This window comes from Alternaria dauci, chromosome 4 (genome assembly GCF_042100115.1).
Source record: "Alternaria dauci strain A2016 chromosome 4, whole genome shotgun sequence".
In the NCBI taxonomy this organism is placed as follows: domain Eukaryota; kingdom Fungi; phylum Ascomycota; class Dothideomycetes; order Pleosporales; family Pleosporaceae; genus Alternaria; species Alternaria dauci.
In genome coordinates, this window is record NC_091275.1 from 852,726 (window position 1) to 880,257 (window position 27,532).

Here is a 27,532-nt window from a genome sequence, read left to right on the forward strand (position 1 = left end):
CTAGGGTATTTATAACGTAGCGTAATGATGAGTGAAAGTGTATATATAAGACGAACAAGTCGAGATTCGAGTATATGCGATGCCAGAGACGTGCTTGCGGGAGGCTGAGGCTCTTCGGAGGATGCTTGGACCTAGCGCAAGGCGGTGGCCAAAGCGCCCCAGCTCGGAGCGTGGGTCTCTACATCACTGACGAGCCGCAACACCACCAAACAACGCCGCCGCCCCATCCCACGCTTTCCTCTCTCCCATCCGACACTTGCATCCGCCGCCTCCGCTCTACTTGGCAGCAAGTGAACACCCCGATATCCGATAAACACACATCACGACCCCGCCACCATGTCTAGCGGAGAAGTGCTCAAGGCCGACAAGGACTTTACCAAGGAAGTCGATGCGGCCATTCCGGAGGCGGAGAAGCTCGCATCTGTATGTCGACTGGTTGCCGAAAGCGGAGCAAAGCTAACATAGTTGATTAGAGCAACCCGCAAGCTGGCATTGACAAGCTGCTCACGCTCGAGAAGCAGACCCGCCAGGTACACAAGCCCCAAGCCTGCGCGCATGGGCATGTATTGACCATCTCCAGGCCTCAGATCTCGCCTCTACTTCGCGAATCATAATCGCCATCGTCACGATAGCAAAGGATGCGAAGGACTGGAACTTGATGAATGAGCAGGTCCTGCTCCTCTCCAAGAAGCATGGACAGCTCAAGCAGGCCACCACCAAGATGGTACAGACCGTCATGGGATTCCTTGACGAGACACCAAACCTCGAGACAAAACTATCCGTCATCGAGACACTGCGGACAGTCACCGAGGGCAAGGTAGGCACCACCAACGGACAGGACACGTGCTGTTGCTGACATGGTGACAGATCTTTGTCGAAGTCGAACGTGCCCGAGTGACCCGCATCCTGTCCAACATCAAGAAGGAGCAAGGCGACATCGACTCAGCGACAGACATTCTATGCGAGCTGCAAGTCGAGACGTTCGGCTCCATGACCCGCCGCGAGAAGACCGAGTTCATCCTACAACAGGTGGCGCTATGCATACAGAAGGGCGACTGGACACAGGCTGGTATTCTGAGCAGGAAGATCAGCACAAGGTATTTTGCCCGGAGACCAAAGAAGACTCCCGAGCAGCTTGAGAAGGACCAGAAGGAGCGGGAGGAGAAGGAGAAGAACCGAAGCCCCGAGGACCCGCCCATTGAGCCAGAGGACGATGTAACAGACCTGAAGCTCCAGTACTACGAGCAGCAGATTACCTTGGCGAAGCACGACGACAAATACCTCGACGTCTGCAAGCACTACCGACAAGTACTGGATACCGAGGCTGTGGAGGAGGACCCCAACAAGCTCCGAGCGGTATGTTTCAAGTCCAGATACTTGTACAAACTCGTTCCTAACACATGCGTAGATTCTCCAGCGCGTCATCTACTTCATCATCCTCTCGCCGTACGACAACGAGCAGTCCGACCTCATCCACCGTATCCAGCGCGACTCTCGCAACTCGCAGATCCCACAAGACGCACAATTAGTCAAGCTCTTCACTGTGCCTGAGCTTATGAGGTGGCCGATGGTAGCTAAGCAGTTTGGACCTCACCTTACAGAGACGGATGTATTCGACGCGGAGAAGGGCGACTCGGATGACCCCAAGGCATTCCAGAGATGGCAGGATCTTCGAAAGCGTGTCATTGAGCACAACGTTCGCGTCGTCGCCAAGTACTACACACGCATTCAGATCCCGCGTCTGACAGAGCTGCTGGACCTCACAGAAGACGAGACAGAGAAGAACATCAGCGAGCTAGTATCCGCAAAGACCATTTACGCCAAGATCGACCGACCTGCACGAATCGTCACGTTCTCGAAGCCCAGGGATGCCGACGATGTGCTGAATGAGTGGAGCGGAAACATGAAGAGCTTGTTGGGTCTTCTCGAGCGCGTTGATCATCTCATCACCAAGGAGGAAATGATGGCGCGCATCCAGCCTACCAAGGTTGACAAGAGCAAGGCGATCAAGGGCAAGGCGAAATAGGAGTCGCGAAGATCCTCGGGTCTCCTCAAAACATGCGTATGAGATGGACTGCATTCGGTCGTGTAACGGCCTTGTGAACTATAACGCTGATGATGACGCATGGAAGTGGGTATGATGGTCTACGAATGGGCGCATTTGCAGGCAGACTAAGAAGGTTGAGCTTGTATCGATGCGATACCTGCATTGGACATGTCGCATGGCTGACCTGGGCGCGAGACGAAAGATAGAGTACTTGTGCATTTGCCATAGGATAACAAAACAAATCCAAGCAATAGCTACAACGAAGACATTCCGACTGAATTGTTGTGGTACTAACACTGACACGACCGCTTTTCCCCAGGGCACATGTCGCAGCTAAATGAAGCACCTACACGTTGCATCATCTGCCAAGCCACTTTAGCACAGACACGGACTAGCGCAACGCGTCCGACGCGTCCCTTCCTTCCCCGGAGTATGGCAGTCACACCCGTTGATAGTCTCAAACTCTCGCCACTTTCACACGCCCAACTGTAACACCACGATAATCATGGTTCGCGGCGTCGAAGGAAACGAAATGTCGACGCCTCGCGCTTCACAAAAGAAGCAGCCCGCCTCCGCGTCGCAATCGGCAAAGGGCCAAAAGTCCATCTTGGGCTTCTTCCAAAAGAAGTCTACCAACTCACCAAGCCCCGCGCCATCCGATGCTACACCAGTCGACAAGACTCCAACATCCAAATTGGCCAGGAAGGCGTTCAACGACCCGCCTGCAGCCATCACACCTGTGCCGAGCAGCGACGCCCCCGACTACTCGAGTCCCATCAAACAGGAACAAGAGTTGACAATAGGGAGGGGAAGGAACAAGGAGAATGGTTTGTTGTCAACCGTCTCAAAAATCGATTTCATAGCTGACAGCGCACTGCCAGAGCCTGCAGATGTCACTCCCAGTAGCCCAACACGCAAGGTACGTGCCATGTGCCATTGTACGTGTTGACCGCACCCACTAACATTTCCACTTAGGCACGAAAGCCTGTCAACTATGCCGAATCCGATGACGAGGACGAGGACGTATTGGGTCCGATTGCGAACAATGCTAGGGGCAGAGCGACGAAGCGCCAGCGGGTCGTCGTCGACGACGATTCAGACGACGAGTTCGGATTAGACGCGGCCACACAGAAGGCTATGCTCGAGGAAGAAGACGACGATGATATTGAAGACTTTGTTGTTCCAGACGATTCCGACAAGGAGGTTGCATCGAAGAAACGCAAACGTTCAGCAGCGCCCAAGAGTCGTGTCAAGACTGCTCCCGCATCATCACCACCTATCATCGAGGCCAAGGAAAACGAAGACGATGGAGATGTCGTCATGGCTAGCACGTCGACTGCCCAACAATGGATCTACGATCCCGAGAATCCAATGGTCTTCAAGCCCCGCGCGTCTATACAAGCGACCAAGAAAGACCCCAGCAAGAAGGCCAAAGAACGACCAAGCGCATCGGAGCCCGAGGCGAGATATCCATGGCTTGCGCACCAGATGGACGCAGATCGGCATCCGGTTGATCACCCAGACTACGACCCCCGCACACTCTATATCCCTCCGGGTGCTTGGAACAAGTTCTCCGCTTTCGAGACACAGTATTGGGAGATCAAGAGCAAGTGGTGGGATACTGTTGTCTTCTTCAAGAAAGGCAAATTCTACGAGCTGTACGAGAAAGACGCTTCTATAGGCCACCAGCTCTTCGACCTCAAATTGACCGACCGTGTTAACATGAGGATGGTGGGTGTACCAGAAGCTTCGCTGGACATGTGGGCAACACAGTTCGTAGCAGCAGGATACAAAGTTGCTAGAGTCGATCAGATGGAGTCGGCCTTGGGCAAAGAGATGCGCGAACGCGACGACAAGGGCAAGACTCCTAAGAAGGCTGGCAAGGAAAACAAAGTGATTCGTAGAGAGCTCGCTACGGTGCTCACATCCGGTACACTTGTGGACACGGGCATGCTTCAGAGCGAGATGTCGACATACTGTATGGCTATCAAGGAGATCGACCGCGATAACCTGCCAGCGTTCGGAATAGCCTTCGTGGACACTGCTACGGCCCAGTTTCAGCTATGCGAGTTCACCGACGATGTCGACATGACGAAGTTCGAAACCCTAATCGCCCAGATGAGACCCGGCGAGCTCCTCCTGGAAAAGTCTTGTGTATCTGCGAAAGCTCTACGAATACTCAAGAACAATACCCCGCCCACAACAATCTGGAACTACCTGAAGCCTAACAAGGAGTTCTGGCCAGCCGACATCACCATCCGGGAATTGGAAGCGAACAACTATTTTGAGTCACCTACAGAAGACAACATCGAGGCTTGGCCGCCAGTTCTCCGCGAAGCTCGAGAGCAAGAACTAGTCATGTCATCCTTCGGAGCTCTTCTACAGTACCTGCGGTCGTTGATGATCGAGCGCGATCTTGTCACACTCGGAAACTTCCAGTGGTACGATCCGATACGGAAGGCTACCAGTCTGGTTCTTGATGGGCAGAGCTTGATTAATCTAGAAATATTTGCCAACACATTTGACGGATCAATTGAGGGTACGTTGTTCGCCATGCTGAACCGCTGCATTACTCCATTCGGCAAGCGGTTGCTCAGGCAATGGGTATGCCATCCTCTTGCGGATGCAACCAAGATCAACGCGCGTTTGGACGCTGTGGATGCGCTGAACGCCGACTCTACCATCATGGAAAACTTCAGCGCGTCTCTCAGTAAATTGCCAGATCTTGAACGCCTCATCTCTCGCGTACATGCGGGCCGATGCAGGGCGCAAGATTTTCTGAAAGTGTTGGAAGGCTTTGAGCAGATCGAGTACACCATCAGCTTATTGAAACAATTCGGCGAAGGCGAGGGTCTTATTGGACAGCTCATCTCCTCCATGCCTGATTTGGCAGCATCACTGGCGAAATGGAACTCGGCCTTCGATCGAGACATTGCCCGGAAAGAGGGACTTCTCATTCCCGAGCCTGGCATCGAAGAGGACTTTGATAACAGCCAAGAGGAAATTGACACTTGCAAAGCTAACCTGGACGCGTTATTGAAGAAGGTCCGGAAAGAGCTCAACTCGAACGCTGTCCAATACAACGACATCGGCAAGGAGATCTACCAACTGGAGGTACCCAAGAAGGTCAAAGTCCCCAACAGCTGGGACCAGATGTCAGCTACTGCCAAGGTCACTCGATACTACACACCTGAGCTTCGAAAGCTAGTGCGAGCACTACAAGAAGCTCAGGAGACGCATGGCCAGATTACCCGGGAAGTTGCTACTCGCTTCTGCCAACGCTTTGACGAGGACTACAAGATCTGGCTCGCGGCCGTCAAAATTATTGCTCAGCTTGATTGCTTGATCAGTCTTGCCAAAGCATCTGCCTCACTTGGAGAGCCTAGTTGCCGTCCTGTTTTCGAAGAGGGCAATCGTACTGTGGTTGAGTTTGAAGAACTCCGCCACCCGTGCATGCTTAACACGGTCGACGACTTCATCCCCAATGACATCAGGCTAGGCGGTGACTCTGCTAACATCAGTCTGCTCACTGGTGCAAACGCAGCCGGTAAATCCACTATCCTTCGCATGACTTGTATCGCGGTCATCCTCGCACAGGTGGGATGTTACCTACCCTGCACATCAGCCAGGCTCACACCTGTCGACCGCATCATGTCCCGTCTCGGTGCCAATGACAACATCTTCGCCGCCCAATCCACCTTCTTTGTTGAGCTCTCAGAAACACAGAAGATTCTTTCGGAAGCTACACCTCGCTCCCTCGTCATCCTCGACGAGCTCGGCCGTGGCACATCATCTTATGATGGTGTGGCAGTTGCACAAGCTGTTTTACACGATATCAGTACACGCGTAGGCTGCGTGGGATTCTTCGCCACTCACTACCGTTCTCTCGCCAAGGAATTCGAGTTCCACCCTGAAGTCGAGAACAAGCGTATGCGTATCCACGTCGACGATGCATCCAAGTCCATCACCTTCCTCTACAAACTGGAACAGGGTGTGGCCGAAGGTAGTTTTGGTATGCACTGTGCGGCCATGTGTGGTATCCCGAGCAAAGTCATTGAGAACGCGGAGAAGGCAGCTAGGGAGTGGGAGCACACTAGTAGGCTGGGAGAAAGGATGGAAGTCAACAAGGATGAGGGTGGTGTTTACGTACCGCTTGGTCTGCAGAGTGACGTTGCTTGGACGCTGAGGGAGGGCTTGGAGGGTGTCGGTGATCGGGCGCTGGATGTTCTGCTAGAGGCTATCTCCGCGCTTTGAGTGTGCGTGGTGTTGTCAAGGGGAGGGTGTAAGATATAGGACAAGGCGTAAAATGGTCGGGCGGGTAACACTTGTGGGATGTATTCATACGGGACGGTGCACCAGGTTCGGTCGATTTAGCATTCGCGCTGTAATTATGTAGTGTCAGTCAACGTATCGCATGTCAATCAACTTTTCAAGAGTGATACAAGAGCCCAACATCTTTATGCTGGTATATGCTGCCAACTGTCAAGTAAGACTGTGTGAATCATTCGAGGATCATGCATACCAGAATGAAATTAAAGCAAATCATCCATGGTGTAATATCCATGCCTCACTATGCACAGATGCGTGTACGAGTCCGATGCCACCTGTAGTCTCCCGTATCCCCCGAACGCTCACCAAATGCCGAACCCATACCGCTGGACGCCTAACTAGAACTCAATGCTGAAGCACTACATGAACTTTTCGCCTTCCTCCTTCGCTCGATCCGTAGTCTCCAAAGCCCATCGTCCTACTCCGCATCTGGGGCAACCAGCTTCCTGTATCCAGTAGCCGCGCTCCTACCTCCACCGATACTACCACCAGCACCAAACGTCTCAATGCCATCGAGGAATCCGTAGCTGGTACCAGCACTGCCGTCCTCAGCCGACTCATCGTAGAAACCAGAACCGTGCTCGAAACCCGGTTCCTCCTTCTTGACCTTGACCTTCTTCTCAAACTCTTCGTCTTCGTCGCCATCGTCATCGGCGGCCGAGACGTCGTCGGAGGGCGATGAGGTGGGCTGGCGGGTACCCTTTCGGGCACGCTTGGCAGGTGTGTCGGAAGTAGTAGGTGGGCCACGCTTCTTCGGGGTAGACATGGGCGTAGATGTAGCCTTGGCCCGACCTGGACCACCAGTCTTCCTGGGAGTGGAGGGGCCGTTTGTGGAGAGGGACTCGCCGAGGAGTCTGATCTTGGTCTTGATTTTGCCAAAGGTTACGCTCGCGGAGCCGATGGTGTAGCCGGTTAGGGCGGCAAGCTTGGTCATGTCGATCTGGGGATGGGCGTGTTAGAGAGAGGGATAGAAGGGAGGATGATGAAGTGATCTGGAGTTTGTTGGAGTGTGTCGGGAGTCGACATGATGAAGATTGGTGAGGTAGTAGTGGTGTTGGAGTACATACCTTTGGCTGGGTCTCCATACACTGCCAGGCGAGGGCGAGGACCTCCATCTCACGAGGAGAGAAGCTGACATCTTTGTTGCCTGCCATTTTGATCTTGTAGTGTGGGTGTAGATAGAATGTATGCTGAGTGTTTGGAAGTGTGTTGAAGGCAAAAGCTATCGCAGAAGGTAGTGGGAGAGCGACGGAGGAAAAGACTAGAAGAGGCGGGGATACGTTGTTTATATGCTATCCCACAGAAACAGAGAGACCCTTAAAATCGGCGGTGAAGGCGGCAGTTTGGTGAGATTTGAGCGTGTGGTGAGAGTGACTAGGCAACTAAAAAGAGGACAGAAAAGACAGCTTCACCCTGTCTTTAGAGGTCCACTCAGAAACTGTAGGCCAGCACAGCGCGCAAGTGAGTCTGGCTGGAAGATATTTGCAATTCATAGAGTATATTCTGGAGGCAATTTGAGACAGCAGCACACTGCCGTGCTATATCCTGCGCACCTCCTTGCCCAGCAATTCGGGTCTTTCCACATCCAGCTCGTCCCTCAGTGCCGCATATAGCGAGTCTCCCAAGATGATGGAGAGTCCCAGACTCCAGACCAGTGTAATAGCATAGAAGAAATTGGCATTTCCCGATCCGGCATAAATCCACAGATGGTAGAAGGCGGGGCCGAGGAATGATGTATATAGGATGCTCGCTGATGCCAAAAAGGTATAACGCATGACTATGATGGAATCAGTTGTGTTGTAATCTTGTAAAAAAGGCAGATACTTACGAGGAAACAGATGGCGGAACATGGGCACCAAGGAAAGGTAGAGGGCAGCATCCGCTATGCTCGGGTATGGAGTGAAGATGGCAAAAACGCCAGTCAGACAGCATGCGACGAACAATGGCTGCTTGTGAAGTCGAATTGTCAGGCCGGGCATATACGACGCGGCGTGGAGCCAGAAGACGCCAAGGAAGAACTCGCGGAAGGAATCGAACATCTCAATGAAGAAGTACCACCAGAGTCCCACGTTGGGCGTGAGGTCCGGCAGAAGAAGACGCACACCGTATGTCGCCGACAGAAAGTCCCACGAATCCATCAAAAACGCAGAGCCTGTGAGCAGGGCGCCTATTGCGGCTGCGAAGCCGACCGTGTGGGCTGTGATGAAGGAGGTGACATTGGGTGCCGTCTTTGACTTTAGTGTTTTTGCATCATACAGGAGGACCATGAGCGGGGGGAAGAGAAGTATCGGGTGCATGGAGAAGTACGAAGCGAATGCTGTGGATAGAATAAAGGTGAAGCTGGCGCCCTGGGAGGCCTTGGCCATGGCCGTGAGGATGAAGAGGTTCGTCAGGGCCGAGGTGGAGCGCGCGATGCATGTGAGGACGGTGAAGGGGTTGAAGAGGAAGCTTCGAGGTGTTAGCATGTGTTGTGTAGAGGAGTATAGTAGTCGTACCCTGCTGCGACAGCGGTACTGCTCCATTTCAGGTCCTTCCGCGGCGAAGCGAACAGCCGCGTCACGGATGCAAAGCCGCTGTCGGCCACCTGAGCCAGTGCATTCGCGCTCAGCAGGTCGACAATGGTATAGAAGATGTTGGTGGCCAGAGGGGCATGCGCCGGGTTCGGGAAGAGGGAGAAGAGCGGCAGCAGGAGGGGCGCCTGGTGGTATACGCCGCCGTCGTAGGGGGAGACATTGTGCGTGTAGAGGAAGACGCCCTCTTGCACTGTCACGTGTCAGTGATAGTACTGCATACCGGCCATGTCGGATACATACGTCTCTTGAAGCTCGTCACTGGTGTTGACACCTCGACACGTCCGGCGAGGAGGTCTGGCAGTGCGGGAAAGACGGCAAAGAGGAGCAGACGCACGGCGGCGGCAGCTCCGAAGAGCAGCAGCTTCTGGCGCGTCTTGTTGTGCTGCTTGGGGGCCATGGTCACGGGCTCCTAGGCATTCATTGGCTCCATGGCGGATCTTGACGTCGGCCCTGGTGTTCTGGCAAGATGCATCTTGGTGGACCCTGGCCGCGCTAATGCCGCATCCATGTCCGCTAGCTGGCCGCATCTCGAACTTTTTTGCGCCCGCCAAAAGTTCGACCGTCTGCACCGACAGAATCGCGAATTCATACACACGACACAATGGCCGGTCGCTCAAAGAAGAAGGGTATGCACGCCGGCAATTCATCGAGACGTGTCTGTTTGCTGACCAGTCCGTAGGCACCTCTGGTGCGGCCAAGAACTACATCACTCGCACGCGCGCCGTGAAGAAGCTTCAGATCTCGCTCCCCGACTTCAGACGACTATGCATCTTCAAGGGCATCTACCCCCGTGAGCCGCGCAACAAGAAAAAGGTCTCGCGCGGCTCCACCGCCGCCACCACCTTCTACTACACAAAGGACATCCAGTATCTCCTCCACGAGCCGCTGCTGGCAAAGTTCCGCGAGCACAAGGCCGTCGCAAAGAAGATTGGTCGCGCCCTCGGCCGCGGCGAGGCGGGAGATGCCTCGCGCCTCGAGAAGAACCTCATGCCCAAGGTCAAGCTCGACCACATCATCAAGGAGCGCTACCCGACCTTTGTCGACGCCCTGCGTGACCTCGACGATGCCCTCTCCATGCTCTTCCTCTTCGCCAACCTCCCCTCGAGCGACCACGTCCCTGCAAAGACCATTGCCCTCTGCCAGAGACTGACGCGCGAGTTCGAGCACTACGTAATCACCTCCCACGCCCTCCGCAAGTCCTTCCTCTCCATCAAGGGCATCTACTACCAAGCCACGATCCAAGGCCAGGACATCCTTTGGCTCGTACCATACAGGTTCGTCCAGCGCACAGGCGGCGACATTGACTTCAGGATCATGGGCACCTTTGTCGAGTTCTACACAACCCTCCTCGGCTTTGTCAACTACCGCCTCTACACATCCATCGGCCTGGTATACCCACCCAAGTTCAACGCAAAGAGCGACGAGCAGGGTGGTGAGCTCGCTGCATTCCAGCTCGAGGGCAAGGCCACTGCGACCAACGGCGCAGCCAATGGACACGACGAGGATGCGGAGATCAACCCCGAGGCACAGGCGATAGCGGACAGGATTGCAGCAATGCCTGACGCTGACGACGAGGAGAGCACCACAGCTGTAGCCAAGGTCGCTACCGAGGACGATGAAGAGGAGGCCAACGACGAGATTGACAAGTTCGAGCCGACTGCCCCCGACGCTGACATCCTGCCCCAGCCACAAGCAAGCAGCGCCGAGGTTGCCTCCCTGTTCGCACCCTTCACCTTCTACCTGTCGCGAGAGACACCCAGAGCGTCGCTCGAGTTCATACTCAAGGCATTCGGCTGCAAGAGAGTTGGTTGGGATGGAACTCTTGGTGATGGTGCTTTCACCACAAACGAGTCGGACCCGAACATTACACACCAGATTGTCGACCGACCCGCTCTGTCCAACGGCGCGTCCAACGGGGATGCCGGGGACGCTGCTGCTCCCAAAGTCCAATGGCCCTACTCCATGATGCCTGGACGCACATACGTCCAACCGCAATGGGTCTGGGACAGCATCAACCAAGGCAAGCTATTGCGACCAGACCATTACTCCCCTGGCGCAGATCTGCCGCCGCATCTTAGCCCTTGGGTCAAGCCCAAGAAGGGCGAATACGACCCCAACCTTCCTCTTGCCGCACAACAACCAGAGGGCGAGGCCGAGGCGTTTGAAGACGAGGGTGATGAGGACGAGGCAGCCGTTGACGAGGATGGAGATGAGGACATGGATGCCATTGTTGACCGCGAAGGCTCAGTCGAAGTTGGCGAGGGCATGGATGTCGCTGACGACTCGGAAGATGACAGCGAGGAATCTGATGAAGCTGATGAAGCCGAGGAGTTTGACGGCCTCGACTCTGACGCTGAATCAGACATCTCAGAAGGAGAAGCTGCTCGTCTCCAGCATCAGCGTGAACTGGAGGCTGAAGCCCTTGGCAAGAAGCTCGAGGTCAAGAAGCCGACGAGGAAAGAGGAGAATGCCGCCATCCGCAAGAAGGCCGAGAAGAAGAAGCGGGCGGAAGAGGAGGAGCGTGAGAGGCAAAAGATGATGTTGTCCAACAAGAAGCGCAAGCTCCTCAAGCGCATCGAATATGGCGAGGACAAGCGCGCTAATGAATCCGAGAGCCTGCGAAGGAAGCGTGCGAAGGTTGAAAAGGCCAAGGCTGCTGCTGAGGCCATATAGGCCTGAGTTACATGTATATGATGCATCAAAAGCTTGGGCCGGCGTTCATTTGGGCAGGAGTTTGGGGCGCTTAACGATGACTCTATATGTTGCATGTAGTAAAATGCGATACCTATACTGGCTCCAAGTCATGGCCGTAGCTGTCTGTACATACATCTTGACCAAGTGTGCTATGATTGGTGACGAGTGCACGCACAGACTGGGGCCGTCAGACGGGTGGCGCAGCCGTCTTAACCCAAGCAACAAGAGACTCATCATTACTCGATGACTCAAGTAGAGGTATAACAACGACGCGTCTGCACCTACTGTGTCTAATGTTCATATTCCAACTGCAAGAACGTTTACATACCACCCACATCCCAGCCAACAGCATGTAGTCTTAATCTGCATGCAGTCTTTGCACAAGGATGGTTGACCAGCGCCACCACCAAAACTCAACCACAGTTGACCGTGGGACTTACAAGATAATCGACACGCACGCGATGGCATAGACCCATACTTAAACCTGCGCGTCAGGCTAAACCGCAAAATGTAAGCCATGTCCACATCACTCCCGAGGTCCTCTCTGTCCACTCTCCTCAAAAAAGGCCATCAAAGAGCCCAACTACATCCGCGGATTATTCTAGAACACAAAGAACTAAAACGAGAAGATGAATCCATAACAGGAGACCCGCATACATATATTAGCACCCGATCCACCATCATCGCCGCTACCTAGAAGCGCAAAGTGCCGAGCCGCTGCCGACCGAATAGCACCACTTCGGACGGAAAAATTGTGCTTGTCCAATTTTTTACCTTTTCGCGAATACCGGTAACAATAGCATTTGTCAAAGGTATAGAGTTTCTTGAAGCATGGCAGAAGCAAAGCTGACATGGTATGAGCGTTCCTGGTCATTGCTTTCACCTGGGGCAACAGGCTACGCTGTCACGTGATCTCGCGTTCACTCGGTCAATTGCTGTTGTATCTCCAAGACAATAGGCTCGGCTGTGGTCACCCAACTGCTGCTTGAAGATTGGTCCGGCGGTGGTATCACGACCAAGTCCGCATCTCGCACCCATATCTCACTCTACCGGACGCGATACCAGCAATCTGAAATCGGCAACGCGACTATTGGCCCACCCTATCAAGCATTCAGAGATTTATGTATTCGTCTACAGCTCTCAAACCTCACACGAAACAACGAGATATGGCCTCCAACATGCCCTCAGCAACCCCTCTCTTCCCCAACCTACCACCTGAACTGCGCAACGAAATCTACTCCTACCTCTCCCTGCCACCTTCCAGCCCAACATCTCTAAACACATACCTCCCTCTGGGCCTAAAAACTTTCACCTGCAAACACACCACCATCAACCTCATCCCCACGCACCACGGCTCAACCTCCCTGCTCTCCCTCCCCCAAGCCACGTTCCCAGAAAGCCTAGAATACGCCTCGCACCTCCTCAGCAACGCAATCACCCTCCAAATCGGAGTCCATTTCCATGGACGCGTCAACAGCTTTGTGCAAATGGATTGGAATAAAAAGATGTCGACGCATCTGAACAAGCTAGCCAAGTCTTTCCCATGGCTGAAAAAGGTGGCGAGGTACGATATCCAAATCCTCTGGGACCCGCTTGACGGTGCGCTCAAGAGTAAAAAAGGAAAGAGGGTGGCGGGCCAGATACCGCTTGATATGGTGGTGTGTCTGACACAACTCATGGATGCGGAGGTGAAGAGGAAACGGGGAGATGTGAGCGTGGGTCTCTGTTTGGAACAAGCCTTTGCAATCCAAAACGCGCTTTCGGAGCGCAAGTTTGGCCTGAACACGTTTCTCTTCGATGATGGCAGCGGGGATCATGCGTTCAAGAGATTGGTGAGGGAAGTAAAGATGACGGCACATGAGTACCATCTGCCAAGGCATCCTCACCCGAGGTTTCTGGCTGTTCCGCTCCCTGGCGTGCCAAAGGAGAAGGTGTTGATTGAGATGCAAGACGGCGTGGTTATTTGGAGTGAGTGGGCCAAGGGACTGCTGGTTATGAGTAGGACGCTGGATGCGGAGGCGCCAAGAGGGAGTGTGATTACACAGGGAAAGGGCGAGGCAGAATTTCCAATGTGCCATCTCATGGCGGAATGTGTGATGAGGTAGTGGAGACTACGCTGCATCGTTGGTGTCTGTATGAACGGTTATTGCTCACTGTGGTGGCTACTAGTAGCTTGCGCTGTAATAGCCAGTAGCGATCAACTGTGTTTTGTATATATAGTCAGACGTCCTGAACATACATGATTGCTGCCATCCCGCAGCCGATCGCTGCAAAAAAGACCCTATAATGAGTGAAATGATAGTTGGAAGGGTTTCTCCGCCTCAGGTCCATTTACAATCTGTCCGCTTCATCTTCCAGGTTCCATACGCTTCCTCTCCTCCACTTCTTCTCCCCGAGTCCTTTTTTGAACTAATTCCTGCTCCCACATCACATCCACTACATCCACCACTCTACGCCCAAGCCCCCACCAAACTCATGAGAAAGGCTCCCAAGAATAGAAGCAAACACGCATACACCCTGCGCTTCCCCCTAAGCACCTTCCAGCTCTCATCGCTCAAGAAATCCTCCGACATGAGTTCCACAAGACTTGCAAAGACAAGGAAGCCCGCAGAAATAGCATTCATGATGCCGACGACAAGAAGGCCAATCTCAGAGTCGGGAGAGTACAAGGTGTGGGTTGCGATACCGATTGCCATGCCGCCAGGTGTAGTGCAACCGTATGCGAGAGCCATGAGCCAGGGCTGTACAGCGCGGGGCTTCCAGCTGATGTCCGCGATACGTACACCGAGGGCGAGGCCTTCGAACGTCTGATGGAAGACAATGGCAATGAGCAGCACGGTGAAGTCATTGCCAACGGAGACGGCAAGCGACATGCCGATGAAGATGCTGTGGAACAAGATACCCATTTCCAAGAGGAAAACCTGCATAATGGCCTTTTTGTGGATCTGTTCCGGTGTGAGCACATGATTGTGCTCCCCAGTTTCCTCGTCCTGCTCGATGGCATACTCGTTACTTTCTTCCTTGCTATGAGTGGCTGGTATTTCCACTTCAGACGCACCCGCAGATTCAATCGCATCAAGTCTCTGGCCATCTTCGCGGTAGCGAGAGAGTGTTCTACTGATGCTCCCCACTCTTCCACGCAAGACACCCAGATCGCGGACTCGCATGCTAGATTCAGAGTACGTCCTCTGCATTGCCGGTTGTGGTGGAGCCGGCGGTTCAATAGTCTCGTTCTTTGGCTCCTGCTTGCGGCGAGACACAGCCTCCGCACCTGCGTTACCGCCGCAGACATGTTGGGCTGGAGAGAAGACCATTTCGATCAGCGTGACGAAGAAGACGCTGGCTAGCATGATAGCGCCTGGCATAGCCTGGTAGTCAGTCGTCCAGAAACTCGACAGACATGGGTCGTTCAGTGAACCAAACGCGGTGGGGAGTAAGTGAACGAATGCAGTAGCGACTAGAACACCGGTGCCAAAATGCTTTGCACCGAAGAGGAATGCAGGTGGAATGCGCAGCCGCGGGAATTTAATTACGAGCATTGGAAAGGCACATCCGGTGCCGGACACGAAAAGAATGATGAAGAGACCAGCGACATGCAGGCCCAGATCGTAGTCGGGATGCGCTTTGCCATTTTCGCAGGTACTGCGCCTGGGGAGGCGTTGGAATGATGGATCTTGAATTCAACGTCAGTAGCGACCCTTTGACGCAGAACAAGCTCTTCCGTCTTACCTTTGGGCAAGAAAAATCTGGGAGCAGACAAATTGCCGCTAGCCCAGGAAATCAAAAACGAAGTACAGAATACCGATGCCAGCCACTTTGACCAGCTGATGATAGTGGCGGTGAGGCCACCTTGGTACTCGCTCACATGTCTAGTTGTTCGGGTGCAAGGTCCTTCAGACGAGTCAGCATCGCAACGCTCATTTCCGCGTTATCAGAAAACTGCAACATACCTGTCAGGGACCCTTTGACACCCTCGCCCGTGGTGTTTGGCGGTCTCTTCTCCATCTCTTGAGCATTCGAGTCATCGATTCCGCAGCGTCGCAGACTCTGCGTGCCGCTGCGCAAGCGGTCTGCTTCTCCTAGTTCTCTTGCATTTGCGATACCGTTCAGGTCCTCGCAAGTCGTCAGATCGGCAGCGAAGCGTGGCGGACTCTGGTTCCATCCTGGATGCCAAAGGACGTCGTCATCGGTTCTAGAAGGGCAGTTCATCTTGGGACCTCGGCAGCCAAGCCCCTCCTTTCTAGACGGGAAGGCGATGGACGGCGCGTTTTGTAGTAGCGAAAGCAATTTAGTCGTTCGAAGCGCGAACGATGGGTTGATACGTTTAGAGGATGACGTGGAAATCAATAACGGTGGGAATAGTCGGAAGATATGACATCTGAAGGAAACTAGCAGTGGTCACTATGGTCGGCTAGCGGCTCTTCCGTGAGTGTTATTGCCCAATTGCATACTAGAGCCCAGTGCCAAGACATCCGATCCCCAGGCCCGCCACGCGAAGACGGCCGAACGGGTGATGGATCTTTCGATGGGTCTGATGAACAGCTACGATTGTCCCAGTCAAACTTCATGATTTGAGGTTGCAGAAAAAGCTATAGTCGCTCTCACCACCACCACAGCTGCTGCCATCGGGTGCCCGGCTTGCTCGACACGTAATGATGCGCGGCCGGTGGAGAATCTCAAGAAGATCGGACCCGATGTCTCCCGTAGAGCCATGGGCACCAAGACGTACAAACTTTACCGTTGCGGGAATTTTCTGGGGTAATAGCACCAATGGTTAGTCTGGACCATGTGGTACTCCAACTGCTGACTACAATTTGCGATTCTGGGCATTGATGGTCTCAGACGTGCTGTTGATGAGCGCCACGAGTCAGCAGCACCTTAGAATAGACGCTATTATGTGGCATAGTTCTGGAAAAGAACATTTTCTTCAGTTGGCATGTGAGCACGCGACCTGCAGGACAGCCACGCTTGCTTTGACGTGCATTAGTTGCTCCAATGGACATGTGACGGGTAGCCTACGCGGTTGCTTCCGAACATTTCTTAGCGCATGTTGAAGCGCCTTCTTGTATCATCATTGGTGTCTATGGGTATCACTCTTCACTGCGCCTTGACGGTTTCCAATACTTCAAGCGCACCGCCAACCAGGTGCAAGCTTCCCGTCACCAACACCATGACTTCAGCATCGGCCCCAGCCAGCTTCGCATAGTCTTGCGCCACCTTTCGTGCGGTTCCGACTGCCTCTTCAATCGTACGTAGCACATGCACTTCTGCCGTGCTGTCAATATCAGACCACGTGTTCGCGAGCGCCTTCTGGACTGCCAACGTATCTACGTCCTGCTGGTTGGTGTTTATCGATACCAGATCGGGCTTGTATCCTTCGCTGAAGGTTTGATTGGTCGTAAAGATGACGTGTGTAAACGGAGACTGCGATCCAGAAGTGATGCCAGTCTGCAGAGCTGTGTACAGGGCTTTGGCAAGTGCGTTTGCGTCTCGGGTCTGTTGGTTGAAGATCAAGATGCGAGGAACCTTGGATTGGGAGGTGGCGGTGGATGTGGCCATTGTGATCTGCTCCGCGAACCACTTTCCAGTGACCTCGATGCTTTCCATGGTGTGCCCTCCGTCGATATGCCATGCGACATTGGCCTCGCGTCTTATCTCGCATCTGCCTGCCCAACGCACTTGCTTCAGACCGCGAATGAATTCGGGAGGGAGCTCAATATGGGGAACGATGGTCGGATCGGGCACCGAAGTGTGGCCCAGTGCTCGCAGGTGTGCGGCTGCAGCCGCTATTGCTACAGACGCATTAATTTTCTGGAACGCCGCACCGAGCCCAAGCTTAATCTCGTTGTTGGCTAGAGCCGGGTGTATGTCGATGGTGTGTAGCTTTGTGCCCTTCTCTGCCGCCCGCTCCTCCAGAACGGTCATGGCTTCGTCCTTTTGACGCGCTGTAAATGCGACGCTGCCTTGCTTGAAGATTCCTGCCTTGTGCCAGGCTATCTCTGGGAGCGTAGAACCGAGCATCGCGGTATGATCTATCCCGAGACTCGTGACGGCTGTGACGGTGGGTTTCGTCAGGATGTTGGTGCTGTCGAATTCGCCGCCGATGCCGCACTCAATGACGGCCGAGTCCACACCCTCCTTCAGGTACGCATGTAGCGCCATAAGGGTCAGGTAGCGGAAGTATACAGGCTTTGTAGGGACGTCTGCGGGCGTGTCCTCTGTCTTCGCTGCTGCCTCGAGCTTGTCCCATACCTCGAAGAAGTATTTGGCAAACTTCTCCTCTGATATTGGTTCATTGTCGATCTGTATGCGTTCACGTACGAATCGGAGGTGTGGGGAGGTGTAGAGGCCGATCTTCGAGGGAGGAGTCTGCGCATCGCGGGAGGTTGCGTATTGCGACAGGATCGACGAGATGAAGGCACTGGTCGAGCCTTTTCCCTTTGTTCCGGCAATGTGTATAGGCTTCAGCCTGTCGAATTCAGAGGGCTGGACAGGGCGTCAGTCACCACCTGCATTCTTAGGTGGGGTCATCGGGAGCCGCACACCTCATATCCAGCTTTGCGACACCACTCAATCATCTCCGGTATCGCCTGCTTGTTCATGCCGCGACCAGACTTACGGATCGCATCGACTATGGAGAAGTTGGACTGAAGCATGTTCAGCGCCGCAACCGCAGCCTGCGACAATCAGCCCAATCCATGCGCACGTTGCTAAGAAACATACCGCATAGTCGCGCTTCTCCATTCTGGCGGCCGTGTGATGAAGACGGGCAATTGGCCTGGTGCGCGAGCAGCACGTGCGTGTCTGCGCTATGAACATGAGGGCATCGTGATTGATGCCGCAGAGACCGTCTGTGACTTTTGTTGGTAAGAGTAAGCCCGCCGCTAATACCGTGTCTGTGCGTCATCTCTGCCAGTTCTTAATCGTGTCTGTCATTTGCTCTTCTACTAAGACTGGACCAAAATCTTCTCTGAGTATTCCTACCATGTCTACAGCGAAAGTATATACCCTGTATCTAGTAAGTTGTCTAGGTGTATATGTTCCCTCAGCTGCAGACCAGCGAACCAAAGCCATACACAATCAACCGTTCCCCAAAGCTCAACCCCAATGATTATCGCGATACAGTAGCCCTCCACCGAGACCGAACAAGCGACTTTTCACTCCCTCAGCTGCAGTTGGCATACCAACCGCCCTCGTAAAATTCCTGGTCTAGCAAGCACCCATTCTGCTCGACCTTGCAAGGATTACTCTATTACCTCTTATTAGTACAGGCTAACACGTTGTTATAGATTTTGGAGTCCTACCTTGCGGCACGCCTGGCCACGACCTAGCACCTGGCCACCACTACTGTACGTCTGGCAGTATCCTTGAGGCGCGTCTTCTCTGAACTTCACAATACACCTCGTCTAGCGAAAATTATGTTAGATGTTGCATTATATCATTTTGAAATACCTTTGCCGGGTGTAGTGTTGAAGTGACTTACTGCCGTGATTTAGCGCTTGTCGTTTTCTGTAGCGGGCGCCGGGCTTGCGTAGGCGGCGAGGGCGAGGCCCATGACTATAGAAACTTTGGAGAACAACATGTTTTTTTGATTGGTGTGAGTGGTTTGTAGAGGGCTGTAAGGTGCGTGTGCGTTTGAATGTGAGTGTGGTAAAGAAGTAATCGCTTTGGACACAGATTCAATTCGGCATGTCACGGGCCAGGTATTTATACCCTTCCTTAATGGCAGCTTCACGGCCTGTGTATAGCTATATCTATTTCTGTGTGGAGACATTTGGGTTATGCCACAGCTACCTGAATACTCTTCGGCGTTACTGAAGGCCAAGCTGCCCAGGTGAGCTGCCACTACAGTAATCAATCCACAGTACCCATAGTAAGAATCATCGGTAGTACCTCGGTAGTGACTATAGCTTAAATCGCAGGTCGCGGCGGTAACACTAAGTATCAACTATGCTAGAAAACACGCAGCTCTGTGGTCTTGCGCCAGCCTTTTGGCTACGCGGACGGGGTGTGTAGTTACGTGCAAGACCTAGTAAGCCAACTCCTTACATACCCTAGCAGTCTCTAGTTTTCTTCTCTATTGAACATAACTATAATATACCTGTGTTCCCTAAGCATAGCTCTTACATTTGGCCGCGCGTGGAGCCGTCTAGCACGTTACGCTTTAGGTAGTAAGCCTTGGTCTCGTGTTAATTTCCTGTAACTACTCTTCTTGATTACTATCATTCATTTCTGAGTCCTGTATCGGACCGTTGAATGTGAATTGCGGTGGCTACTGCTCCTGCTGCAAACGTCCCCAGTGGTTTATTCATCACACCGTCTTTCTCCTTATCGCAGAACGCCGGCAGCATCTCTCGATGGTTCGCATGGCTGGTCACTAATCATCCACGCACTCCTAGGGTAGTATCGAGGATAGCCTTCTCTCGCCCGGAAGGAGATGTGTGGTCGACGAAGTTGTGCCCGAACTCCTTTTTCCCCTCGCAAGACTGGGGAATAAATGGAATAGTTCGTTGCTGGTTCATAGCAATAGCCATGGAATATGCGAACGGTTCCTCGCCTCCGCTAAGCAGACGAGACACTGTGCAACGGCTAGTTCCACAGGCAGAACCAGGCATAAACAACTGCGCGAGCGCTACTACTAATTACGATCTGTTAGAGTACATAAATACAAGTACAACCGATTTTACATACCATCACAGATTCATCGTGTTGTACGCCGCACCCTCGTCCCAGAGCGGATAGTACGAACCAAACAAGTCGAGCGATTCACCATCGAGCATTCTCGCACCGTCATTCCGAAGATTCCATCCTAGCGGAAATGGTTGCAAATCCGCGTATGAAGGAAAAGCCGATGACGCCTCAGCAACTGTTGCTTCCTGCAGCCCCTCCATCGAGGCCACACTTTCGGCATACATGGCAGACGATTTCGGGCGGCTATTCTTCTCAGAGTCGGTTTGCGTCCGCACGTATGTTCGCGCTATTTGTGTGAACTCCGACGCGATGGATCCTGGGAGTATTCCCTGCGAAGCGTACTCCAAGCCGCTGAAGTGGCCACAGCCAACATCAAGCAAGGCCAAGTTGGCTGCGGTGTCTGGATGTGTCGGATTATCGATGACCATGTCGAAAAGAACAAGGTAAGCGGCTAACGGAACGCTTGCAAGGATCCTTCTAATCATTAATGACTGTAACACGAGCAAACAATCTAAACTTACCAAATAGGTGTGTATGGCTGAATGTCGATGAACTTGGTGAGTTCCAGTACCGTCCGCGCTGTATGCATGATGCCGGTCACCAAACCAGACCGGGCGTCGGGCTCATCCTCCATCTGAAGAACAGTACGATCAAGATGCAACATCGTACCATGATACAGATAATGAAGACGTATACCAATATCAACCATCTGCGTGGTTTGGGTATATGGCCGTATGGGTTGCCCTGGCCGAAGCTCCGCGGGTACCGTTTTTGCCCATGCTCCGAGCTCGGCCTTGAGGTTGTGGATGGTCGTACTGTAGTAAGCTTTCGGTCTACCTCGTACACTAACAGAGAAAAGAGATGCGTATATGCGACTAAGGAGTCGGGATATCCGAATCGACGCACGGGTCCAGTCAAACGTTGTGCCGCTGCACGATAGTGGCTGAGTCGGAATGGCACTGCTGATGTCCGAATCCATAATGGTGGAGCATCTGCCGATATTGAACGACATGTTCTTCTCAAGGAAATAGAGAACATAGAATGTGCGGTTCCGTTCGTCGTTTCCAGGAGCCGTCGATCTGTTGTACCCTAGTGTTTGTGCCTTTTTGGCCCCTTCTGACACCATGGCGTATTCGATTTGCAAACATGAAATATTCGAGGCAAAAATCGCCATTGCCGTCAGTGCCTGAACTGTGTTCAGTGTGGTTCTGCTGATCAACAAATCCGGGAAGATGGCTAGAGCCGTGCCGAAGAATCGCCAACTTCCACTCTTTGTAGGCTCATAGCTGCCTCCATCGTGGTATTGCGAGCCCAGAGCAAGAACAGCGTAAAACAGTGCGGACCACGACTTGTCACTGGCGAGCTTTTCGCTCAGATGCGTGCCGAGAGCGACACTTTCGAACTGCTGTCTATCGAGAAATGGATGAATTGGGTCGACGTGCTCAAAATAGGCTATACAGTCAGCCACGGATATGAATGCCAGACATTAAGGAACCTACCTTGAACGCAGATCGAGATGTATTCTTCGTCGATATCAAACACCCGGATGCGATCGGAATCTGGCGCAGGGGCAGGCACTCGCTCGATAGTCCTCATTCGCTCACCAATGATGTTGGTCACCTTCGCCCGAGCATGTGATACGCGGTCATGGCCAAGACGGATGGCCAGTTCCTTGAGTCGAGCCTCGGGAAAGAACGTCAGACTGTACTCGCTTCCTGTTTGGAACTTGGTAAGCTGATAGCGAAGAAGCAAGAATTGGGTTATGGTCCGAACTTACCGAAAACACCGAGATCCTGCAGGCTCGGACTCTGCGCACTAAGCGCATTATCTTGGTCGGGGGCAGATAGAAGCCTGTCCACATACAACTCTTGGAGTCCGTCATACTGCGACATACCTCCGAACGAGCGAAGATCATCGTGGTGGGTTTCCGACTCGTCCCTGAGTTCGGAGCTCACTTTTGTTGCGGAGCCTATGACGGATTCTTGCCGCAAGCTTGACGCATATCGTCTTTTCCGTATGCGGACCGGGCTAAAGTTGCAGATCTCGTTTCGTCGTGCGCAGTTGAGACACTTTGTAGCACCTGGATGTCCTACCCAACTATCAGTACCACGTTTCTGAGGGCGAAAGGGGTGCCTGAGTAATCGACGACATACCGATACCACCACAACGAACTTTGCGATTCTTGCATGGATCGCATGTCTTCATCAATTTACCACTGGGATCCATAATCCTCGAAAAAAATACTCTGAACGTGCAGGAAACTTCGGGTGCGTAAAAGGACGACGGATGGCGTCTTCATAAGGCTCGGAGCCGAGGAGGTGCATTGATAGCGCTCGGATAGACCCGCTTTAGCCATACGCGGCTGCCGAGATGCGAACTTGTTTCCGAAAACATGGAAACAAGTCAGAGCTGAGTTTCTCTCGTCATTACCGATGGGAAAGGACAGCATTGCATGCCATGAGTGAGAGTTTGGTATATAGATCTGGTCGTTTGACCAGATCGAGCATCCTGCTATCGCTGTACCATCACCCCGGATCTGACCATGTCGCCCAATACCTCCGATGATACAGATGACGAAACGGTCACCTCTTCTACCCTTCAGAATGATCAAAACGAGGTGGCTCTTTCACCTGCTGCAGTCGCGCGCCTTGTCCGACGTGTCTCAACTGTACACGATCCAGACCGGAAAATCGACCCTTTTGACGTTGACGACCCAAACTGGACTCTGGAAAGGACACTTGCCATTGCTATCGATCGAGGAGTACAGGACGGCACAGGACCTTTGTCGCCACACGTAACGCTTGCGTGGAAGGATGTGTCCACATATGGCGACGATGTCGGCAAGGCTACACAGCAAGATGCGCTATCCATTTTCACCAACCTCATCACCATGATCCGCAACTCATTAAAGAAGCCGCCAGAGAAGAGAATCCTCCATGATATCGATGGGATCCTCGCCCCTGGCGAGATGATGTTGGTCCTTGGGCCTCCATCCAGTGGTTGCACAACATTACTGAAAATGCTTTCTGGACGAATCGAAGGGTACCGTAAATGGTCTGGATCTATCAGCTACAGCGGTATCGATCTTGAGACCATGCGAAAGCGATTCGCAGGTATGCTGACCTTCAACGACGCTATCGACCACCACTTCCCCTATCTTACGGTTTCTCAAACCTTGGAGTTTGCAGCCAGTACCAAGACACCTCGGATGCGTATGGACGGCATCTCCCGAAAGCAGTACATCGAAGGGGTCAAGAACATTCTCATGGCAATCTTTGGGTTAAGACATACAGCCCAGACCCGCGTGGGCAACGACTTTGTACGAGGTGTGTCTGGAGGCGAAAGGCGTCGAGTTTCGATTGCTGAAATGGTAAGTTTTGCCGGAACGAACCCTACAATGCTCACGATACTAACTCTGAACTAGCTTCTTACTCGAGCTTGCGTGACCTGCTGGGACAATCCAACAAAGGGTCTCGATAGCTCGACATCTCTCGATTTTGCCCGAGCGTTGCGTGTTGCTACCGATCTCACCAACAACGTCTCAATCTCTGCTTTGTACCAGCCAGGCGACTCCCTGGCTGGCACTTACGACAAGGTGCTAATTCTCCATGAAGGTCGCCAGATCTACTTTGGAGACGTGCATGCAGCGAAAGGCTTCTTCGAAGCCATGGGCTTCGTTTGCCCCTCTCGTCAGACGGTCGCAGAATTCTTGGTCTCTATAACAGATCAAAGTGCGCGAGTAGTGCGCGAAGGCTGTGAGAACCAAGTTCCACGTACTGCACAAGAGTTTCAGGATCGATGGAGAGCCAGTGCTGATTACCACAACTTGAGGTTGGCGATCGATGAACATCTTGATATGGTCGACTCTATGCGGAGTCAGGAATTGAACCGATTCAAGGGCGCGAGATCTGCTGAGAGAGCCCCCGCTACTCGCGTATACTCGCCATACACTCTGAACCTTGGCATGCAGTTCACCACGACCTTCAAACGAGCCGTGCAACGGATCCGAGGAGAGTATGCCTACTTCACGGCTATCACCCTGACGATGCTCATCATCCCGTTGATCATGGGATCGATGTTCTATCAGATCGATCCCGGAACAAGCGGATTCTTTTCCAAGGGCGGCATCATCTTCTTCATCGTTCTCTTCAACATCATCATCAATTTTGCTGAAATCGTTGCTCAATTCTCGCAGAGACCGATTGTTGAGAAACATCATGCCTACAGCATGTATCATCCATACATCGATGCTCTGGCTACAATGATTTCGCAATATCCTATCAAGATTGTCAACATCATGCTCTTCACGGTCATCGTCTACTTCATGGCTGATTTGAAGAAGGAAGCCGGCCCGTTCTTCCTTTTCGTTGTCTTCACTTACCTTACTACGGTAACCATGACTGCCTGGTTTCGTATCATCGCATCGCTTACTCAGACTGTGGACACAGCGTTAGCTGTGGCTGGACTATCCATTCTCCCGCTGGCCATGTACGGGGGATACGTCATCCCACGTCCCTCGATGCATCCTTGGTTCAAATGGATCTCCTACATCAACCCCATCTACTACACTATTGAGGCGCTCATGGCGATCGAGTTTCACGGACGGCAGGCACCTTGCCAGCAGCTGATTCCATCCGGCCCTGGATATGAGAATGTCGACACCCAGAACCAAGTCTGTGCCGTTATCGGAGCTAGACCAGGTGTTCCATATGTAATCGGAGACGAGTATATCGCTTTGTCGCATGGCTACTCATATGACCATGTGTGGCGCAACCTCGGCATATCGGTCGCCTTCTTCCTAGCCTTTACGATCCTCTACGCTACTACGACTGAGTTCATGAAGTCGTCTAGCGGTACATCCCAGATGGTCTTTCGGAAGGACTCGCGTTGGGCTACAGCAAAGCCTCACGACACGGAGAGGGGTGCGGCTGGTACATCTGGCACCGATGAGAAGGTTGCCACTGGTGGGGGCACGCCCGACATCGAAGGCGGCAAAGACGTCTTCTGTTGGAAACACCTCAACTACGACATTGACATCAAGGGAACTACACGTCGATTGTTGTCCGATGTTGAAGGCTTTGTTGAGCCTGGTACTTTGACGGCACTTATGGGTGCTTCTGGGGCGGGCAAGACCACTTTGCTCAATGTGCTCGCACAACGTGTTGGCGACGTGGGTATCGTGACTGGTGATACAACGATCAACGGCGTTGCCTTGGATGCCTCGTTCCAGCAGCGCACCGGCTACGTACAGCAACAAGACATCCATATGGCTGAGATGACAGTCCGCGAGGCTTTTCGTTTCTCTGCGTCCCTTCGTCAACCACAAGAAGTGTCCACAGATGACAAGTTTGCCTATGTCGAGAAGATCATCTCAATTCTTGGCCTGGAGGACTTCGCTGAAGCCGTTATTGGCATTCCAGGGAAAGGACTCAGCGCAGAGAAGCGGAAGCGTACCACGATTGGGCTTGAGCTTGTCGCACGGCCATCGTTGCTCATCTTTGTTGATGAGCCAACATCCGGCCTCGACTCTCAGTCAGCGTGGGCCATTGTTCAGCTGCTCCGGGATCTTGCCAATGCAGGCCAGGCAATTCTGTGTACCATTCACCAGCCTTCTGCCACTTTGATCGAGCAGTTCGACCGACTACTGTTGTTAGCACGTGGGGGAAAGACTGTCTACTTTGGGGATTTGGGTAGAGACTCGCAAACAGTTCTCGACTACTTTGCCAGCTATGGTGCACCTAGGTGCCCAGAAGGCGCAAACCCAGCTGAGTACATTCTCGAACAGATTGGAGCAGGCGCTACGGGACAGGCAACGCTCGACTGGCCTTCAGTGTGGCAATCGTCTGTGGAGCGCAGAGCTATCACCGAGCGCATCGAGCACTTTGAATCAGTAGGCCGCTCCAATTCGGGCCAAAAGTCGAGCGCTCCGATGCGCAAATTTGCGACGAGTTGGTGGCAACAATACCTCCTCGTCCAGAAGCGATTGTTCGTGCAGCAATGGCGCTCGCCGGGATACATCAACAGCAAGCTTGCTATCAACGTCGTTGGTGGACTGTTCATGGGTTTTACTTTCTACAAGGAAGAAAACTCCGTGCAAGGCCTGCAGAACAAAGTCTTCTCAGTCTTCACGATCCTGCTGCTCTGTCTTATCCTGATGGTTCTCGTCCAGCCGCGGCTTATCGAACTCCGCAAGATATACGATGTCCGCGAAAAGCACTCCAAAATGTACCATTGGAGCGTCTTCGTAGTGGCAAACGTCCTCGTGGAGATACCCTTCAACTTTGTCATCTCGAGCATGTGCTTTCTCTGTTGGTACTTCCCTGTGGGCTGGTGGCGCGACATATCCGATGGGCGAGGCGCATTCATGTACCTTGTGTTTAGCGTCTACCAGATCTACCACGCAACCTTCTCGCAGGCGCTTGCCGTCGTCACGCCCAATGCCGAAACAGCCGCCATGTTGACCATTCTCTTCTACACTTTCGTCCTCGCTTTCAGCGGAGTACTCCAACCGCTCCGGCAGCTTGTCGGGTTCTGGCACTTCGCCTACTACGTCAGCCCTTTTACATGGCTCGTTTCAACGATGATGTCTACCGGTGTGCACGACGTTCCGGTTCAGTGCACAGCAGCTGAGACCAACATGTTCCAGCCTCCCCAGGGGCAGACGTGCGGCGAGTACGCAGGCGCATTTGCGAATGCGAGCATGGCGACGTTGATCAATCCTGGCGCAGACCAAGACTGCCAATTCTGCCAATTCGCCGTCGCTGACGTGTATCTCGGTGCTTTGAACATGTCATACGATGACCGCTGGAGGAATTTTGGTTTCCTGGTTGTTTACACTGCGTTCAACGTTGGGATGTTCACGGTTGGCTTTTATTTGTACTCTGGTCCCGGATTGGGCAATACGCTGAAACGTGTCTTCAAGGCTAAAAAGGCCTGAATGTGGTGTTGATGTTGATTGTGCTTGGTGGATGGAGGTAGTTTGCAGATTTTAAGCGATGGAATTTTATAAAAAGGTCTTGATTGTTTTCAGAGTTTATTCTGAGTGCGTGAGGTGATGGTGATTGATTGTACGATGGAGAGACAATAACAGACAGGGTTTGGTGGGTCCATTTGCGGGGCGCCGGAAGTAGTCTAGCGCTGGTGGGTGGTCGTAGCTCTCTCACTCGATTGATCCTCGATGGACAATCCGACCGCAGCC

At 53.0% G+C, this 27,532-nt stretch overlaps 9 protein-coding genes across 9 annotated transcripts; 4 read left to right on the forward strand and 5 right to left on the reverse strand.

Moving 5' to 3' along the window:
- Positions 1-336: 336 nt before the first annotated feature.
- ACET3X_004878 (uncharacterized protein) lies at positions 337-2,026 on the forward strand (the record flags this gene model as incomplete). Its single annotated transcript, XM_069451021.1, has 5 exons — positions 337-423; positions 474-530; positions 581-817; positions 868-1,356; positions 1,409-2,026. The coding sequence occupies 5 exons, from the start codon at positions 337-339 to the stop codon at positions 2,024-2,026; spliced, it is 1,488 nt and encodes a 495-aa protein (XP_069306922.1).
- A 526-nt stretch (positions 2,027-2,552) lies between these two features.
- On the forward strand, positions 2,553-6,301 carry ACET3X_004879 (uncharacterized protein; the record flags this gene model as incomplete). Its single annotated transcript, XM_069451022.1, has 3 exons — positions 2,553-2,874; positions 2,929-2,966; positions 3,023-6,301. 3 exons carry the CDS (start codon positions 2,553-2,555, stop codon positions 6,299-6,301), a joined length of 3,639 nt encoding a protein of 1,212 aa, XP_069306923.1.
- A 493-nt stretch (positions 6,302-6,794) lies between these two features.
- Positions 6,795-7,530, reverse strand: ACET3X_004880 (uncharacterized protein; the record flags this gene model as incomplete). Its single annotated transcript, XM_069451023.1, has 2 exons — positions 6,795-7,316; positions 7,444-7,530. 2 exons carry the CDS (start codon positions 7,528-7,530, stop codon positions 6,795-6,797), a joined length of 609 nt encoding a protein of 202 aa, XP_069306924.1.
- A 384-nt stretch (positions 7,531-7,914) lies between these two features.
- ACET3X_004881 (uncharacterized protein) lies at positions 7,915-9,346 on the reverse strand (the record flags this gene model as incomplete). Its single annotated transcript, XM_069451024.1, has 4 exons — positions 7,915-8,153; positions 8,205-8,824; positions 8,872-9,139; positions 9,190-9,346. The coding sequence occupies 4 exons, from the start codon at positions 9,344-9,346 to the stop codon at positions 7,915-7,917; spliced, it is 1,284 nt and encodes a 427-aa protein (XP_069306925.1).
- A 204-nt stretch (positions 9,347-9,550) lies between these two features.
- ACET3X_004882 (uncharacterized protein) lies at positions 9,551-11,622 on the forward strand (the record flags this gene model as incomplete). The annotated part of the gene is made up of 2 exons (XM_069451025.1): positions 9,551-9,575; positions 9,629-11,622. The coding sequence occupies 2 exons, from the start codon at positions 9,551-9,553 to the stop codon at positions 11,620-11,622; spliced, it is 2,019 nt and encodes a 672-aa protein (XP_069306926.1).
- A 289-nt stretch (positions 11,623-11,911) lies between these two features.
- On the reverse strand, positions 11,912-15,986 carry ACET3X_004883 (uncharacterized protein). The gene is made up of 3 exons (XM_069451026.1): positions 15,594-15,986; positions 15,373-15,534; positions 11,912-15,316 (listed from the first exon to the last, which is right to left on the reverse strand). Exons 1-3 carry the CDS (start codon positions 15,850-15,852, stop codon positions 14,094-14,096), a joined length of 1,644 nt encoding a protein of 547 aa, XP_069306927.1. The 5' UTR covers positions 15,853-15,986; the 3' UTR covers positions 11,912-14,093.
- Positions 15,987-16,672: 686 nt separating this feature from the next.
- ACET3X_004884 (uncharacterized protein) lies at positions 16,673-18,471 on the reverse strand. The gene is made up of 3 exons (XM_069451027.1): positions 18,367-18,471; positions 18,189-18,320; positions 16,673-18,129 (listed from the first exon to the last, which is right to left on the reverse strand). The coding sequence occupies exons 1-3, from the start codon at positions 18,460-18,462 to the stop codon at positions 16,741-16,743; spliced, it is 1,617 nt and encodes a 538-aa protein (XP_069306928.1). The 5' UTR covers positions 18,463-18,471; the 3' UTR covers positions 16,673-16,740.
- A 1,865-nt stretch (positions 18,472-20,336) lies between these two features.
- Positions 20,337-22,560, reverse strand: ACET3X_004885 (uncharacterized protein; the record flags this gene model as incomplete). The annotated part of the gene is made up of 5 exons (XM_069451030.1): positions 20,337-20,808; positions 20,856-21,786; positions 21,834-22,049; positions 22,112-22,423; positions 22,488-22,560. The coding sequence occupies 5 exons, from the start codon at positions 22,558-22,560 to the stop codon at positions 20,337-20,339; spliced, it is 2,004 nt and encodes a 667-aa protein (XP_069306929.1).
- A 316-nt stretch (positions 22,561-22,876) lies between these two features.
- On the forward strand, positions 22,877-27,271 carry ACET3X_004886 (uncharacterized protein; the record flags this gene model as incomplete). The annotated part of the gene is made up of 2 exons (XM_069451031.1): positions 22,877-23,704; positions 23,759-27,271. The coding sequence occupies 2 exons, from the start codon at positions 22,877-22,879 to the stop codon at positions 27,269-27,271; spliced, it is 4,341 nt and encodes a 1,446-aa protein (XP_069306930.1).
- Positions 27,272-27,532: the final 261 nt, after the last annotated feature.